Below are 19778 nucleotides of genomic sequence, written 5' to 3' on the forward strand. Positions count from 1 at the left end.
TTCATGTGGTTGAGTGAAACAGAAACCTACAAGGGTGTGCCTGCCAAACACACTTTCATTATTTTGCTGTCAGCACTTTTCTTCTCTGGATAAACTGTGTGGAAAGTCATGGGTCTGAAAACTCAACCCATGACAGACAAGGAAAGAGGTCAACCTGCCTACTAACTAATTCAAATAACATCAATGTTGACTTTAATTCTTTCAATTTTCCTGTGAGGAGGACTGACTGGAGGACTGGATGTTCATTTATTTTGAAACATAAATCTGGAAATACAGGAAACCTCATCGCCGTCACATTTTTTTTTTTTTACTAGAATAGCAGAAAGAACCAACATCCCGACATGAACTGAATAGGTTGCGCTTCGATATAAGCCACATGTCTTGGAGGGGCTAAGGGATTGACATATCTGAGCTGCAGCGTTACAAACGATGAAGTCTCTATGGGAGGTATCAGTACCAGAGTCAGCACAGAACCCCAGCATTCTGAAACGATAACCCCAATCTGGGAAACCAATGGGCAAAGCATCCAGCTACAGACGGGCCAAAAGAGTTCCATTTCAGGCTCTTAAAGCAGGAAAAGAGGCATCTAGGAGCACATAACTGAGAATCTCACCGACCCGTTTTCACGTTCAACAACGCCGTGATTTCATCTCAGGCTGATGTTTAAAGAAAACAGCTGGACATCTATTAGATTGTCTCTATGATAAAGATGATTCGACCGGGAGCCCATAGTCTGCTGAAACAAAGCCATTCATTATACAGAGAGCCTTGCGAAGGTGACACATACCCAAACAACACTAAAGCCATTGAATCACCAGTGTTTACGCATCCACATCATTCTGCACCATCTGTGATACTCGGGGCTGGTGCTCTGCCTGATTTAACAAGCTAATAGCAACAGCACAATGACAAGCAACGCGCATAGCTAAAACATTAAGCACTCTACAGGCACTAATGAAACAAAGTCTCTCAGGTAGAACAACATTTGGCAAAAAACATTGACAGCGACAACAAAAGACTCTCCTCTCATTTCCATTTACACTCCAGCTGACTGCTGAATCAGTTGCCACCTCCCTTCACCTTCCGACAAGGAATTGAAGAACGGAATAGAAAAAAAGGCGATGAACTTCTGACCTGTCATGCAGACTATGGAGGAAGCTCTGAAGCTTTGGGGGCAACTAGAGTCCACCATCCACTCCGTCTCTCTTCCCCTCCATGTCTCACCCTGCCGTCCTATAAAACCCTCCCGCTCTCCATTTTATGGCTGCCAGATGGTAGGGAAGCCTTCTTGCCTCTGGACTTGCCTCTCCAGTCTAGTAAAACCAGTTGACCTCGGCAACATAAAAACGGGCATTTATGAAAAGGGCTTGGAACAAAACACACAAACATCCTGCCACTGAAACAATCAACACCATTTAGTCTCCCAGAAAGAGGCACAGAGGTGGAAATCTGCCTCTCACACATGAACACTGACGGTATATGTTTTCCAGCAGATTTAGAGGCTACACCCAGGTAGGGCTTTATATGCGAGAGGTTTTATTTGCGTGCCTTGGGTGTGAATGCAAGTCCTTGGCAGCCTCTAACGTTCTCCCTGAGAAACGGAGAAACAAAACAAACGCAGCGGTCTATATTCAGGTTGGTATCCCACAGACCGGCTCATGGTTTCATTCTGTTCCAGTGCTGAGATCACCTCTCTAACAAACAAACAGTCCCATCCACAATATCCACCTGGGCTAGAGGGATTCCAAAGAGCAATCTGGATGAAATGTAGCACATTTCAGCTCTCTTAACACTGTTTCATAAGCAGGTCATTTGATAAAGTAAAGTTTTGGTCAAAAAAAGTTGAATTAAAAATGACAAACAAATATAGAGGAAGTCGACTAAACCGTTCAATAGTTTCTGCGACTACCTCCCCCTAACAAACAAGCTTGGAAATATGTTCTACCCTCTAGTGGTTTTTCAGTCAGTGACTCTTATCACCGAGTCACATTTAAAAAGCAGGACACAACTTCATTCCCATCCCAGGTTAGAGGCTGTGTTGAATTAAGAGCAGTCTGAGAGGGTTAAAAGAGCGCGGATAACTCTATATAAAATGTCAGGTTCAATGAATGTCTTCCTTTTACAGCTAATCAACTGAAGTGATTATCTGCTCTGCCAATAACAACTGCTTTCCCCCTCCTCACCTCAGATGCCCTTCCTTCTCTCTCCTTTATTTGTTCTACCAGTTGGAAACTAGCATGTATGTACTGCAATTCAACCTGACCTCCAGGCAACCCCTGGTCTTGCCCCTGCCATGGCTGCCTAAGCCATTAGAGCTGGATGTGACTTCAGGCTATTTAGCGTGATAAAAGTTTACTGTCTCTCCAGCCACTTGACAAGGCTGCTGTTAAAACGCCTGCTGGATTCTCAACTAGTCTATGGAACATCTCTCTCACACTACTAGCCCAAAGACTTCCAGATAGATCGTTTGTTGGGGTGGCATTTGGTCAAGACACACATACTTTAAATGAGTTCAATTGCGCTCATTTCAAAACCAAAAATTATCCTGATTGCACTTAAATGTTTTTTTTTTTACCGCATTGTGTCACAAACGCTCAAGTACCTTCCAAGAAGAAGAAAAAAAAAGAAAAGAAAAAAATGTAAAAGCGGTAAAAACACATAAACATAACCCAAGTGGCTGTGGCTCTAGTCTAGCGTGATTTGACTGTATCTTGGCGTTGCTGTGTATGTATAAAGGGGGACTGAGGTGGGGGTATGTGCTGTGGTGCTGTGTTTCTCCTGTACTGTCTGAGTTGTGGGCAGCCAGGCTATATAACTGCAGCCTCAGCACTTCTCTCCATACTCTCCAGTTTCAGGCCAAGTGAGAGAACAAAGGCAGTGAGCTAAACTGCTGCAGAGGGAATGAGGACAGACAGACAGACAGACAGACAGACAGACAGACAGACAGACAGACAGACAGACAGACAGACAGACAGACAGACAGACAGACAGACAGACAGACAGACAGACAGTGGCATATAGAAGAGAAGAGGGTGCCCTCAATAATGAGCGCTGCCTGGTAGAGTCAGCCTATGACAGAGTCCTCCTAGCTGTCGGACAACAGAAATAGAAGTCATGCATCCGTTTTCCAGTAAGACTTCAGTTCTGCCCTGGGTGCTGGAGCTCACTGCTTACTTGATACTTTTGCAGAGTAGCTCTTTTTTTTTTTACACGATAAAAGGAAACTGCAGCATGCCTGGAATCTTCACCGTCACATCTCTTAATACTGCAGATGACTTTGAAGATAATTATATTGGTACTAATGCATTCACTCGACGAGACTTATCTTTTCCCGAAAACTTTCTAACACGTACATTCAAAGTCTCTGATTGCGCCGTTTGAGACTTGCCTTAGTTAGAAAGGCTGTTTTGGGCAGCTGTTGGTAGATTTAATGCGTGCCTGTGTCCGTGTTGGTCCATGCCAGCCCTGCCCCATCAAGGCCCAACCCAGTACATCATGTGTTTCCACTTTACCGATAGGGTGGAAATGACCTCAGCGCAGTAAAAGATGACAGGGGCGCTAGCACTGCTCACCAGATGTGAGGAGAAAGAGAGGAGGAAGGAGAGAGAAAACCATTCGCCTGAAGAATTTACTGCAAACCCCTGAGGAGCCCTGTGATTGAGGGTTCAAGTCCAGATCCAGAGTTCCTGGTCTATCTCAGCAGCACTCAGCCACAGGGAAGACAGCCTGCTGGCCTGCTGAGGCACATACACACACTTACTCACAGACACACAAACAAAGACACACACACACACACAACCAAAAACCCCACCGTCACTCCATCCACACTCCACTGCACCTGCCAGACACACAAAAGCCACTTCCTCCCACTGTGTCCGGCCAAGGTCCTTTATCCCATTTAGTGCAGCCTGAACCACAACAAAGGAAGAGAAATTAGGGAACTGGGCTGACGATAGGGTGACTAATCCCTTTGGAGAGACTCATTCGATCAACAGCCTGTACAGTTAAGCAGCTGAAAGGCCTGAATTAAATATGGACATGCAGAGATGGGAGTCTTTGTGGAGATGGGCCCCAACAAGGCCCTGTCATAGCCCTGGAATAATTCATACATTCCATTTTGGACACAGACCGACCTACTCTATTGTTGTCTCTGTCAAGGGTAATTTCACTACTGTAACTGTATAGCATTGTATTAACAATTTCCCCAACCTTTATTTGTGAAATCAGAACGTTCCATTACATAAAGGTAACCTATCTCTTAATCCCTATTCCATCTCCTTATTCACTTTGTCCCTCTCAGGAGACCGTCCTTCATCTTCCCCATTGCCAAATGGCACATCACATCCAGAAAGGTCATGTCACTGCACCTTCAATAGCAGTTGGATACGTTTGTCTCTCCTCCTCACTATGCAGCAGGTTAAGCTGTTGGTGCCAAAAGGAGAGGTGATTACCCAGTTTATATGATGATCATCTGAAAAGCAGCTTGCAGATTTCGAAGATGATGTGTAAGCTAACCTCTCCCCTGATACTGTCCCATTCCCTGCCTTAAGACACTGGGTTTATAAGAGACTCCACACTGGGCTTATAATAGATTCCTCGTTATGGGAGAAAGGGCAAGCCTGCATCCAAGCTCTGTTTCAGGCTGAGCCAGTCTGTGTCTCTCTGCCGTGCCTGGCCAGGCCCGGTGACCTGCTTGAAATAAAGCCAGCCAGACACCCGTCAACGCCAGCTAAGGGCCCCACCCTGGTAGGGTCACCGCCTCATCTCAGGCCCCTGCAGAGGGAGGAAGCTCTCTCTCTCGCTCTCTCTCTCTGAGCCTATAGCATCCCCATCTGTGCGCCTGTCTCTCTAAACGCGAGCGCCGCCATGCCAGCGAGGGAACGAGGAAGTGTGTGGGGGGATTAAAGGAGAGAGACTGGGCCCTGTTTCGGTGAGTAATCAGAAATGGCATGTCTGCAACGACACATCATGGCTTTTGAATAAGGGCACTTCCTGTGAGAAACATTAGGAACAAAAGAGAGAGAAAGGTCCAACTGGGCAGATGCTTTAAGGGTAAAGGACACAGTAACAGGGGTGACCATGACGGACCCAGAGGGCCTGTAATACTGAATAAACGAGTCTAACTCAGACTAGTACAGACCAGTAGAATACAGACAGCTGTGCTGAATTCATTTGATATGGGGAGCCTGCCTGCCAACAGCACTGCACTGCCCCGGCACTGTAACTGACCATAGACAATAGCCGCTCTGCGGATCCCAAAGCTGTGGCCCAGACAAAAGTAGCACAGGGGAGATACTAGATTGCCTAGCTATGTCGTGAGGTAGTTAATAGGACTGGTTCTCTATTAATTTGCAGGCAGGGTGGATGTGCAAAGACACCACACTATAAGTTATGAAATGCACTGCCTTCAAGGCAGAGCCGATACACAAGATGGTAGCCTGTCCTGATAGGATATAACAGAGTGGAAAGAGAGTGAAAATGAGTATCCCACTCCTTCATTCAGCTAGCGGGGAGATGGAGGCTGGGTACTGGGTCATCCTGACATCACCGTCACCCTTTCTCTTCATTTGCAGAGGGAAAGGCGGGACGACTGCAAAAATGGATGGTGGTGGGCTCTCATCCCTCCTAAGTGAAACACTCACTTCTCACCGGCCTGTGTAGTCCAGACTGAGAGAATTGGGAAAAGCTTTGTGGGCTAGGGTAGAGAAGGTGCTTTCTATGTTCTATACGGTAGAAGAGGAGCTGTACGGAGGAGGAGGAGTTCTGTGCTGTGGGGAGAAGGAGAAGGTGGGAGGAGGTCCACTGTATGTGTTGTAGGAGGAAGATGTGTGTATTCTATATGGAATAGGAAGATGTCTCTGTGGTGCAGGGTGGAGGAGGGTAGCCTACAGTCTCTCTGCTCTGCTGTGAGTAAGTCTATGTGGGGAGGTCTGCCTGCCTGCTTGTCTGACTGTGTGTGCTGTGCTCTGCAGCTCAGCTCTGGCACACTCTTCTCAGCCCACCAGCCAGAGAGAGAGTATGAAGTTCTTATTTAGCACAGGAAGAGCAGCTCTGCTTAGCAACCACATCGTCCCTCCAATCACAGGCCTACTGTATGGAGGAGACTCCAGCCTGTGTGTGTGTGTGTGTGTGTGTGTGTGTGTGTGTGTGTGTGTGTGTGTGTGTGTGTGTGTGTGTGTGTGTGTGTGTGTGTGTGTGTGTGTGTCCTCACTGACTGTGCGTGTGTGTGTTCTGTGAGAACTCTGAATGCTGCACTCAGTTATAAAACAACATTTTAGGCAAACCAGGCTTTTTAACTTAGCGATTTCTGCTATAACGTTGGCTGCTAACAGATGCTTTCCTGTCCGTCACGGTCTGTTTGAATTCTGTACTGAACCCCACAGTGAGTTCAACGTTAATCTGTGCCAATTAATCCTAAAATAAATTATGTATATCCTGGAGTGCAGTGGTAAATCCTTAAAACATTCACTACTTTTCCTTTCAGAATCCAATTACCGTAGCGTAGCCTACAATTGACACCAGCTACAACTGGAATGAATGCATGATTCGTGAGCTATTATCCATCAAACCAGAGGCATGTACAAGATTTGGAACAAATGCTGTCAGAACATTGAGCAGTCTGTTTGGTTTAGCTGCGCGAGCTAATCCTCCTGATAGCTTTGGAGGTGGTTGGTGGGTGGAATGTAGGCGAGAGCAGAACGCCGATTTGTCATATGGCACCGGCAGGCCCTGGCTTTGCTCCGTTCTGACTGGAGCTACACTAGCACAGCACCAATGTGGTCTGACAGATCCAAAACACAGACTAGCACTGCAGCCCAGTTCAAATACAGGCAAACCAAGATGGATATAATAAGTGAAAAATAGATTCTACTGTCTGTGGCTTCAAAAAAACGGTAGAATCTTGAAACACCTTGAATCATTCCTAATACGACTAAGCCTGTGTGTGTCTCAGGCAGCAAGCCAGTCCAGTCCGTAAGACATATTCTTATATTTTTAATTCCTGTTCTCTAATAAGCAAATAAGCAAAATTCACAGATAGAGTCAGCAGCAGTAAGTCTTACAAAACATGTGAGTGGATCAGGGTCAGACAGAGGGAAGTGGAACAGTACAGTTTCCCCAAACCCCATCCAGGCATCTGTTCTCAGCATGACTACATAATCTACTCCTCCTCTACTCCTCCGCCATACCTTCTCCTCCTCCCTAATCTCCTTCTTCTCTGACTGACTAGCACACCGCCTTAAGAGAACTTACACTCCATCAAAAAAACATGTCTCATCTATTTTTCATAGTCTATGAAAAATGGGAATAATGCTGTGTGCTTGTTGCTATAGTTTCAGGTTGGTGTGCATGCTTTGCAGCAGACTGACCAGTCAGTGGCGACTGGCTGCCCAACATGGAACAGGGTGCCATTGGCACAGACGGACACAGCAAAGCGCTAAGTCATAGGTTCTCTTTCAATTTATTTGTTTCGATATCTCACATGTGGGGTTCGCCTACTCTCGGAAGTACCTATTAAAAGTGTCTGTTGGAGAGAGAGGTAGGGTGGCGAATGAGGTGAGCTCCTCACCTACCTTAAAAGGAGCACTCTCCCGCCCTCTGGTTATTCTCGCTTCTCTTCTCCTCAGATCTTCTGGATACCTGTTTACCTGTTTTCCTGCTTAACTGCTCACAAGTGAACCGAGAAGGATATCGCAGGTCTTCTAACCCTGTCAAGAGGTTGAGTACTAACCGGAAGGTTTTTGTTTTGTGTAGAAATTCCTTTCTACTTATCAGTCTCCGTTGGTAGCTAGCATCATGGCTAGCTATTGCGATTCAGTGAGCCCACTCTGCAAGGCTAACTTGGCTAGCTCGCTGAGAGGCAAGCTAACCTCATTAGCACGGTAACATTGATAGCTCCTGTCTCTCATATAGCTTAACCTACATTCGCCTGTTGTGTTAACTAGACCGACCATCCCAGCCTTCACGACGCCGTCGGTCACGGGAGCACTCTATCTGAAGGCTAACTTTGCCCCCACGTGGTTTTCTTCAGCTAGCACTGAGCTAGCTAACGCCCCACTAGCCTCGCGGCTATTGTGTTATATGATGCTCATTATGGCTAGCTGTTAGCCGCAAGGCTTCTAACTAGCTAGCTTAGTACGCCATTTACACAAGCTATGATTTGCTAGCCACCAGCCACAAGGTACTAGCTAGCTTGCGCCGTCTACAAGTTGTTCTTACAACACAGGCGTTGCTCCGTCCCCCTAGCAAGCCTTGTTCCTGACAATGGCCACTGCTATCCCATCCCAAGACGAGCCTAGCCCAGCACTCAAACCGTCTCGTTCTTGTGCTTGCGGTTCCATGATTGCGGGGAAAGATTTCCACCCTCTATGCATCAATTTCTTGTGTAAGGAACATGCCCAAGAGATGTTCAAGGACCCTGAGTCCTGTGAGCACTGCAGACTGTTGATGAGGTCAGGTCTGAGGAGAGGAGGCTTAATGCTTTTATCTCCATAGTCCCTCTTGCCTTCGAGCCAACAGCAACAGCTGAGGCTCAGCTCTCTGCAACCAAGCCCAGTTGGGGCGAGGTCATGGAAAGCCTCAACTCCCTCGCCTCATTGTCTGACGACGTAGTATCAGGGGAAGGTGAGATAGTCCGCATCTCCTGCGCTGATGACCCCGTTCTCCCGCCCTCTCAGGCCAGCGGATCTAACGGCCTGAGTTTGGGCTCCTTCATGTCTGCAAGCGGGCCGTGGCCAGACTCGGCAATGAGAGCCCCTACTCCTGTTAAGGGACCTATACGATGGGAAGAGACTCCCGTCCCATACCTGGTAAGGGAACTGCTCCCCGCAGTACCAGCTTGCCCCAGGGAAGCTAAGAGCTCATGGGAAAAACCGCGCACTAGCAAGATTCTTGCAAGGGGTACCCCGAGCCTGGACAATATGGAGGAATCTGGGTTTGGCAACCCTCCCACGGTGGAGCCGTCACTGGCTTACCACCTCAGCCCCTTACACCGTGTTCCTAACGAAACCAGCACCTCACTCCATGTGAAGGCGGAGCGCTTTACCTCAGCCCAAGCAATTAGAGCTCTCAATGTGACTTCTTTATTGCTGGCGTATCAGGTTCAGTTACTGGAGGAAGTGTGGAAGTAACTGGAATCGGACACCCTAGACCCAGATGCTTGGGAGGAGATCTGTATGATGACAGACCTGAACCTCCCTGCCTTTCGTAGTGCCATTCAAGGCTGTGGTAGTACTATGAGCCTTGCAGTGGTGAGTGAAGGGGCACTTTGGCTGAGCTTATCCAGCTTAACAGACAAATAAAAAGTGGACCTCCTTGATGCCCCAGTGACCCAAGGAGTTGTTCGGGCCCACTTTTGTGACAGAAATGTGACATGCGCAAAAAAGAAAGGTGAAGCCTTCAACTTCTGCCTGCCCCTCAGATCTGGGCCCCATGGCAGCATGTTGGTTCCTGCATCTTGCCCCAGTCTTACAGCTGGGAAGGGGCAACAAGCTGGCCTTGGGGGACAGAGGTCCCCAGCAACGCAGCAGTCTGCCAAAACTCAGGCTCCTGAACCAAAGCAAACTTGCAGAGAAGCAGTCTTATGCTGCAGCGGCAACAAGGATCTGCCCCGCTAACCCTCCGCTAACACTCCTAAGGGAGGTAAGAAGGGTCAGCCAGCCTAGGGCTTTCTGCCCTACCCCTCTGTCTTCGGATTTAACAGTTTCTACAGTTTCGCAGAAGTGGGAAGGCAGGCCTGCGTTAAGACAAAATCCTATTCTCTGTGCAGCAGCTCACTTTTGTGACCATTCTCACATGAGAAAATGGAGGAGACTCACTTTTTGTTCCCCCACCCGAGTTTGTTCCCCCCAAGTGCCTTCCTCGCTCAGGCTTTCCCCCCGGTGTCTTCTCAGGTTTTCAGCCAGGGGTAGAAGTCAGCATGTCAGCCCTCCATCCGGTCTCACTGACACACGGAGCAGGACGGCAATCTGTCTTTCGCCATCCACTGTTCCCCTTTTTTCCCGTGCCTATGGCCTTTTGCCTCTGATTGCTATGACGCGAGCTATCACAGTCAAGCCAGTTCCGGTATGTGCCGCTCTGGTTTCCCCACCAGAGGGCGCTGATCTTCTGTACGTCAAGGCAGGGAACCCTAAATATTCTGCTCTCCTGTTCTAAGGGAGGACAGGTTTCCAGGGCTCACTGACAAACCCTCGTAGCCCTTTATAGGATTCTGAGGGGCGTTTCTTCTCTCTACACTCTTTGGGGAAAAAAGGAGCTTCCACAGATGGTTCTACGTGGAACCCAAAAGAGGTCTACCTGGAACACCTTTTTTTGCAAATGGCAAAGACCACTTGGCTCTGTTAAGGAGAACTCTCTCCATTGACCTAGAGATCAGTCAGAGCCCCAGACAGCTATCTGGTACTCCTGAGTCCACAAAGCTTCGGCTTTTCCTCGTCCCGTTTTTTTTTAGATGGGGCTAGAAGGGCCTTCTCCTACAGAGGAGTTTACCTCTTGAGTACTGTTTTTGGGACATATCTTATTAAACTGAGATTGTGTACGCCTTGTATTGGACATCCCCTCACTTTGTTATGAGTTTTTGTTTGTTATTCGAAAATAACGATTCAAAGTGACTTGCGTAACCCCGGTTCTCTGACATCACGAGTGAGATATCGCACCGCATTCCCCAGCTTGCAAGAGCGTGAGGAAGAGAAGCACGCTTGAGAATAACCTCAGGGCGCGAGAGTGCTCCTTTTAAAGGGAGGTGAGGGTCTCATCTCAATTGCCACTCTACCTGTCTGTCCCCAACCTTTTACCCACGCACCACCCAAATAAACAAGACATTAACAAAGAGGGATAGCTGCACTTCACAGCCTCTGAATGGCAGGGCTCTGGAACAAAGGAGGGGGCAGGTCTTTAGCACCCATCACAGAACTCCAGCTGACGCCCTTTTAACATGGGGTCAACCCCTGGAGAATGGAGGGCAAGACCCCTGTGAGCTCCTCACACCTTCTTTCTGACACACTGACCCCCACTCGCCTTCAATCACAGAAGAGATGGCATGATGCACTTCTCTTGGGAGCTGGTGGTCAGTGGGACATGTTTTCAAAAGGATTTAGAAAAGAGGCAAATGAACAGAGCTCCAAACAATGAATTCTACCAACACTCTGGACTGGGTGTGTTATCCACTGCATTATCTGTCTGTTTAGGGACTAGGCTATGGTTTAGGTTGGACTGGAGGCAGGGGTTGGAGATACTGAGTCTTGGTCGGACTTGGCTATTCCGTTTCGAGGAGGTGCTGGTCAGTGAGGAGTTGTGTTGGGTCAGTGGTGGTCAGAAGGGGCTGACCAGGGGCCAGGGGCCAGGGGGATGCACCATGTGTGCCCTCAGGGCTTCCCAGAGGTCAGCAAACAGATGGGAATGGAAATGAGCAGTCAGTGAGCTCATTTTTAACTTCCAGTCCAGCTGATCCAGGCATAATACATAACAACTTAGACGCACATACTGCACACACCGGTCCCCTGTTCAAATGTTTAAGATGAGAGTGCATTGGTGCGCGGGAGCCCAAACCGATCCAAATTAAGCATGCATCGGTAAAAATAAAAATAAAAGCATTCAAGCGTTACAAATCTCAGGTTCACAAAAGTTTTTTACTCATATTTTATTTTCTGCTTTATTCCTCTTTTCTGTTGTGACTGAATTGAGCCTATCGAACTTTTATGCATGTAACAGCGTGTGACGTTGATCTCAAAGTCAGATAAGTGTGTGCACAGTGCGGCAGACGCAACTGCTCGTGATAGGTAGACCTACCCTTTCCCTGTTCTAATATTGGTCGGCTATATCTGCGCGGCACCTTCAGCATTCAGATGTTTGTAAAAATGGCTGTCGCAATATTAAATCATAGGCTTTATTAAGTGAGGAACAACCAATTTAATTTGCTGGGTCATTGTTATCAAATGCGCTGTAGAAAATTGAGTTTTAACGGCAGAGCTTTGTAGGCTACCAGAATGGACACAACTCACATCTTGCTGATCTATCTGCTGAATGGGGCTTTTGGATTGATTGCCAGGTTCACCGTACAAAATAGTTTGGGTAGTTCGGCTTTAAACAGTCAGTGCATCCGGCCATTTTCACATGAACGGGGTAAAGGTGTAATTTCATAACAAGGACAGCAATCCTTTTTGCAAGCCTCACAGGTTGGAACAGGAGAAGTGAGCAACTCTCCTCCATAAAATTCAAAATGGTGAAAACCATTCGCTTTGGAGACGGGTGAAATCCAAAACGGTGTTAAATTAATCGGCTTTGTATGTCATAGCTAATTTCTAATAACAAATATTGACGTATTACTAGCTCAAAACATTTGAATCTGCTATACGACAAGTTAATCAGTCGGTGATGAGGATTTCAGATTTAAAAAAGTCACGGCGCAAAAACATAAATTGAACCCCCTAATCTGAGAGTGGTAAATGGTAAATCTTCTCCCTATGGCTCAGCCCACACACTACATCAGTCACACACACGCACACACACTGTACACAGGCCCACTCGGCTCAGAGAAGTCAGCTCAGACAGATCCAGCTCCTGAGCTCCATCAATATCAGAAATTCATTTAGAATGGGGTCATAGAACAATTGTTCGCGCATCGATTCGAATCGTTTCCAACTAAAAGTATCGTTCCTATCTGTATCGTATTGGAGTCCATGTATCTTAGATGCGTATCGAATCGCGCTTGTAAGGAGAAATGCACATCCCTATTAAACAAAGACGCGCTCATACACAAATCACGAAACAGACACACTGTCTCGCTAGCCCTGAGTTGCACACACCCGTACAAAGGCACACAGATACAACACACACCATCCCTCACCATCCAGAGAATACTCAGTTGATTGGTTTGGTCCCAGGTTTGAGGCGAATTTGATGGAGTGAGCAGAACAATGGGATGAGAAATGTAATAAATTGGCCTCGCATGAAGAGGTTTAATTTGATTAAGTAAAGACTACACGGGTCTCCAGAGTCCGCTTCCTCTCTCCACTCAGTCACGAGATTAATGCTGTTGCCCTTACCTCTTAAACGTATACTGAGAAATATTGGAAAATGATAGGGAAGAAAATATTTTCTTGTCATTCCTCACAAAACCTATTTTATGTACTTTTCTTACCAAATAGAAGAACAGGCTGAATTCTATTTTGTATACTGATAATATTTGGTGTATCATATAGGTTTATATTGTATTCTGGTGTACTAACTCTCATGACTTATTTCCTGTATGATGGAGACTGGTGGACTATGTTTTGTTTTATTTGCATGGTTGGTAGTGTAGTTGGGAATAACGTTTGTTATTTGTATTTAAACATTTGCTGTGTCTCTCAGTCCTTTATCAGACAGCCATCTGGCCAGTGGACTGGACACAAGGGCATCTGATTGAATGCTGTGAATACAGTGGGGGTGGGTGGGGTCACTCTCTGTGGATAGAGGTCAGGTGTCACGGCCCTTTGACAACACATGTCAAGGCCCTGCCCCACTGGGCCTGCATCTCCTCAATCAGAGCCTACAGCCTCTTCTCTTCCAATCTGCCCCCATATGTACGCTAGGCAACGGCTTAATGACCAAATGCAGGATTTGATTCAAAACAGACACAACTGGTCCTCTGGTGTCATCCCCCCTCTGATCCCTGTCTGCTTTGTACCCGAACAATGATATTCGACCAAATATAATATAAAAGTCTTTAGCTATGTGGAAACCCTGTGCCAATTTTCCACAGTACTTGAATTAAATCATTTGATTCATTATTATCTATTATATCACTAGACTTTCTTTTTAGTCAAAGAGAATACTCAAAAATAGCAAAAAGGTGTTTCTCAACTGAGCCTAGTTTACAGCGCTGCATGTACAGTAGTGTAAGTGAAGGCCCAGACAGACAGACAGACAGACAGACAGTGGATCCTGGACTGATTGATAAAACACCTCGACCTCAGTGTTGGTCTGAGGCAGGGCAATAATATTGAGTTCTTGTTTCATGGGTAAGCGAGCCAAGGCCGGCTGCTGGCGGCTGTCCGGCCTCTCACCAGCTTCCCCTGTCAGAGTGATGTATGGGAGCACTGGTGTGCTGCTCCCTAAGGATCAGGCCTGACTGTCTGCTAACTGGGACACTACTGACAGTGAACCATGGCAGGCAGGCAAACACACACACACACACACACACACACACACACACACACACACACACACACACACAGAGACCACTCCCCCTGATGCTGCCTGCCTCAGCTCAGTCTGTATATATTTCATCAGACACTCGAAGGCTGTCAGCAGAGACCTCACAGTTTTGGAAAATATGAAACACACTGAACATATATCATGACATGATGGCTACAGTTGAGAGACCAGCTATAAGTCACAGGTGGGGGAGGTTTTTCCTCAGACATTTTTCCCTTTAGGTCCGCGACTCTGTAGTCTAGTTTCCTTTGTCCATTTCTTAAATCGAAACGACACAGATTAAGTTCACTTGTTTGCTGTGTGATTTGGTGCCATTTTACAAAGCAACTTATAAATGAAGAATGTATGTAGAATCACAAATAGAGGACAATGTATGCATGGAATCTGCAATGCAATGTAGTTTGTTAGGAACTAATTCAGGATGTTGTTTGATCGGAACCATAACAGAAGGGACGAGTACAGTGGATCTCCGTTTCCTCAACAACAGAAGGTCCTTACATCTCTTTGTACCTAATCATTAAATAATACATCGCAAACTGTCTCTGAGATGCCTCGTCTGAACATCTACCATCACAACGGAACTGCATCAATATTCAACCAACCCTCTCTTGGATCGAGAAAGACCTCCATTCATTTATAACTGCACAATAAAAATGCCACAATTTCGTGAGTAGCACTGATAGTGAAATTGAAAGTCACTGGGAGCGAAATTTACGAGAAATGCCCTGTCTCCTGTTCAGAGTGGAGCTGTTACACCATGGTGATACATAGTGTCCAGTCATTAGCAGAGTCCCACTCAACAGCTGCTGTGAGCTGAGGGAAACAGCCACTATGTCGCCCCGTCCTTTGTCCGCTCCAAACGTCTGTGATCCTCGCGTGGAGCCAGGCAGAGGCAGAACAGGCAAGTGGTCAACCTGAAAACCTTCCACCGCCACATCCGTCAATGTACACACACACACCACAGGCGGCTGGTGGCACAGAATGAATGGAAAGGTATCAAACACATGGTTTTCACGTTTTGATATCATTCCATTCCCTCTATACCAGTCATTATGAAGAGGCCGTCCTGCTATATCTCCACCCACCGGTCTCCTCTGACACACACACACACACACACACACACACACACACACACACACACACACACACTATCCTGTTCAACACAGCCCTTTCTCACAGACATCTTGATAACCCAAAGCTCATTAAACTCTAATAACCTAACCCCAAAAATGAATTCCCCAGCCCCCCCCCTCCCCTCTTGGACGAATAAAATATATAATTGAGGCTCCATTTGTCATATGCAGATGCCCTTGAGTTACCCTGGGGGGTTCTGGTCAGGTTAACTCCCCCAAGGGGAGTGGATTGGAGGGCCACTCAATGGTGTGGTAGTTTGAGATTCTGTTGATGTTAATGTTCTATTTTAAAACAAACCTTTTAAATGTGAATTTAAACCAATATATGTGCATGTGCAAAAAAATCAGCCAGGGGAAAGAAGGAAATAAATAATGCGTGTGTATATACAGTACAAGTCAAAAGTTTGGACACACCTACTCATTCAAGGGTTTTTCTTTATTTTTACTATTTTCTACATTGTATTATAATAGTGAAGACATCAAAACTATGAAATAACACATATGGAATCATGTAGTACCCAAAAAGGTGTTCAACAAATCAAAATATATTTTATATTTGAGATTCTTCAAAGTAGCCACCCTTTGCCTCGATGACAGTTTTGCACACTCTTGGCATTCTCTCAACCAGCTTCATGAGGTAGTCACCTGGAATGCATTTCAATTAACAGGTGTGCATTGTTAAAAGTTAATTTGTGGAATTTCTTTCCTTCTTAATGTGTTTGAGCCAATCAGTACAAAGTAGGGGTGGTATACAGAAGATAGCCCTATTTGGTCAAAAGTTCATATTATGGCATGAACAGCTCAAATAAGCAAAGAGAAACGACAGTCCATCATTACTTTAAGACATGAAGGTCAGTCAATCTGGAAAATGTAAAGAACTTCAAGTGCAGTCACAAAAACCATCAAGCGCTATGATGAAACCGCCACAGGAAAGGAAGACCCAGAGTTACATCTACTGCAGAGGATAAGTTCATTAGTTACCAGCCTCAGAAATTGCAGCCCAAATAAATGCTTCACAGAGGTCAAGTAACAGACACAGCTCAAAATCAACTTTTCAGAGGAAACTGCCTGAATCAGGCCTTCATGGTCGAATGGCTGCAAAGAAATCACTACTAAAGGACACCAATAAGAAGAAGACTTGATTGGGCCAAGAAACATGAGCAATGGACATTAGACCGGTGTAAATCTGTCCTTTGGTCTGATGAGTCCAAATTAAGATTTTTGGTTCCAACCGCTGTGTCTTTGTGAGATGAAGAGTAGGTGAACGGATGATCTCTGCATGTTTGGTTCCCACCGTGAAGCATGGAGGAGGTGTGATGGTGTGGGGGTGCTTTGCTGGTGACACTGTCAGTGATTTATTTTGAATTCAAGGCACACTTAATCAGCATGTCTACCACAGCATTCTGCAGCGATACGCCATCCCATCTGGTTTGCGCTTAGTGGGACTATCACTTGTCTTTCAACAGGACAATGACCCAACACACCTCCAGGCTGTGTATGGGCTATTTGACAGAGGAAAGTGATGGAGTGCTGCATCAGATGACCTGTCCTCCACAATCACCCGACCTCAAGCCAATTGATATGGTTTGGGATGAGTTGGACCGCAGAGTAAAGGAAAAGCAGTCAACAAGTGCTCAGCATATGTGGGAACTCCTTCAAGACTGTTGGAAAAGCATTCCAGGTGAAGCTAGTTGAGAGAATGCCAAGAGTGTGAAAAGCTGTCATCCAGGCAAAGGGTGGCTACTTTGAAGAATCTCAAATATAAAATATATTTTGATTCCATATGTGTTATTTCATAGTTTTGATGTCTTCACTATTATTCACTGCAAGATAGAAAATAGCAAAAATAAATAAAAACCCTTGAATGAGTAGGTGTGTTCAAACTTTTGGTACTGAATATATATATGTGTGTGAGAGAGAGAGAGAGAGAGAGAGAGAGAGAGAGAGAGAGAGAGAGAGAGAGAGAGAGAGAGAGAGAGAGAGAGAGAGAGAGAGAGAGAGAGAGAGAGAGAGAGAGAGAGAGAGAGAGAGAGAGAGAGAGAGAGAGAGAGAGAGAGAGAGAGAGAACAAGAACAAGGGGTGTCCAATAGAATAGGACCATTATTTGAATCATGGAATCACTGCCAATAATGAATTAATAATTAAACAAGTTATTACAATCAAATTACATTTCTGTCATCAAAGACGTTTAGGCACTTTACACACACTTTAATAAACTTGATCAGACTTACCCTGCATGATTTGTTTGAGAGCTTGTTTACGAAGTCAAATTTGCCTTTGATTTCTTTGAGGTGCTGCTCCAGGAGAGCCTTCTCTTCTTTCCCTGTATAGTCCGGGTCCAGGAGAACATAGGCCCGCCAGTTAGCTGAGTCGAACCCCCAGTGAACTGTCCGGTTCTCTAGTCTTTTGTGACTATGGACCACAAACTTGTGAGTGGGGTACATTAGCCTGCAGTCCATGCATTGGATACAGGCGGCATTGGGACTAGTATACAGTTCTGGGACAAATAACCCCTTACACCTACCAAAACATTCGTGGTATATTTTGAAACTTTTTTCCGTCCTCTCCAACTCCATGGTGCTAGACAGCTCCTTGTTGCAGTGAGAAAGGTAGGAACCACTGTAAACGAGGGCATTGCAGAGGCGCTCAGCATCCGTCTGGGTGATCAGTCCGCATGATGGGGCAGAGAAAGGTAGGATACCCACTACTTTGAGGATCTCCAGCTGGTCCGCGGTGCACCGGGAGCAGTAGATGTGCAGGTCGTCGCACACCGAGTTGATCTGCTGAAGCGAGAAATCCCGCAGGACACTGTTGAGAATCTGCGGCAGACACAGACGTTTTTCGCCGCCTACCACGAAACACGAAATTGGCTCACGCTCCAGGACAGTTTCGGACCTTTCGGTGGTGTGGTCGGATGGAATGAATAACGGCCCCGACATAACCGGTGGTGTCTGGACAGGCATGGCCAGCATCAGTTCAGCTGTTTTTCCATCTTTGTTGAAGAGAATTTCCTGGTGCCACCGAGCGGAGAACGCCGCCGGTCCACCAAGAGAGCTCATGGAACTCAAATGAAACTGCTTCAGAGTTTGCTGAAGTCCGGGATGAGGCTGAAAGCTTGACGGGGCCTCCATGTTTTCACCACTATATAGAGAAGTGAGTTCAAATGTAGGCGATCTATTTGAATCAGTTGTCTTCAAAATCCAGCAAGAGACTCAGTAAATCCACCGCGGCGCATTTCCATGTCACTAGAGAAGGTTACCACCGGGGCGTTATCCATTTAAAAACGAGGATAAGACACTATTGAGTTCTAATACCCTGAAACAAAATTCCCAGTTCACAGATACGTAAGGGAAATCCTTCGGACCACTCACAAAAAGAGCGTCAAAATGAAACACATTTTCTCTTCTCCACTGCAGTCTAGTCCGCACGATGTGATCCTCAAATATGCCCAGTCTGCGCAGTCTGGCGCTCTCGCTCTCTAGCTCTAAGCGAATGTGTGAAGTGAGTTAGCTGTACCATCTCTCTCCCTCTCTCTCTCTCTCTCTCTCTGTTTGTTTGTGTCTGGTTCAGTCATTGAATCCCGGCCAGGAATGTGACTGACTCGCCGAGCTGGCTGTTCCCTCAAAGTGTTGTCCCTCCCCCTGCTACCATGGCAGCTGCAGCAGCAGCCACAAAAACCTAGTAGCCTAGAGCAGACCGTTTAGAAAATCTATGATCCCTCTGAAAGCCTCTGAAATGGACTGGAGAGGAAGGGTGGAGTCTGACCTCAATGGGAAAAATACATGAATCTAATTTGTGACTATCAAAACTAGGTCCGCGGAGCCTTTACAAGGCTGTGGTGATGAGACCAGGCTCCAACAATGCATGTAACACTTTTATTGATTCCAAACGACAGTGGATTAATTCATAAATCTAGGCCTATAACAATAACTTTATTAGACCAAAGAGTAGCCTAAACGGATCCCTTTCCTCTGCAGTGCTAAACAAATGATACATTTAGTCATTAAACCCTAATTCCAACATAATACTTCACACGAAATAAATTCCAAATAGGCCTACATTTGAGTGTTTTTACAAATGTAAATAGTCACATTAGGCTACATTATTTCAATTGGGTATTTTAGTCGCTTACAGACACCTGCAATTACAACATATTCTAGTACCACTTTTAAAAAACAGTTTCCTGAATATGCCATTATGAATGCTTAGAAATGTTTATTAATGTTTTTGTTTATTACTATATATGTTACAATACTTATGATGAATTGTAATTCTTACAGGCTAATACTTAGGCCTGTACATGCTTATAAACGTGAATAGGCCTGCATGTTTACAAATAATGAAATACTTATGTATTAATAGTATATTGCCTAGTTTATCAATGCTTATTCATGAAAGTAATTATAAAGTGTTACCCAAATATTATATGGTAAGCTGTGAAAAGTCTTTAAA

General features: G+C 45.8%; 1 protein-coding gene across 1 annotated transcript in view; it reads right to left on the reverse strand.

The window, feature by feature from the left end:
• Positions 1–18908, reverse strand: part of skib (SKI proto-oncogene b) — a 36485-nt gene extending 17577 nt beyond the window's left edge. Inside the window, exon 1 of the mRNA XM_014166256.3 lies at positions 17558–18908. Within this exon, the coding sequence (XP_014021731.2) occupies positions 17558–18457 (900 nt within the window). The 5' untranslated portion in view covers positions 18458–18908. The remainder of the gene's footprint in view (positions 1–17557) is intronic.
• Between the last annotated feature and the right edge of the window lie 870 nt (positions 18909–19778).

The sequence above is a fragment of the Salmo salar genome, chromosome 22, assembly GCF_965601325.2.
Source record: "Salmo salar chromosome 22, fSalSal1, whole genome shotgun sequence".
Taxonomy (NCBI): Eukaryota; Metazoa; Chordata; class Actinopteri; order Salmoniformes; family Salmonidae; genus Salmo; species Salmo salar.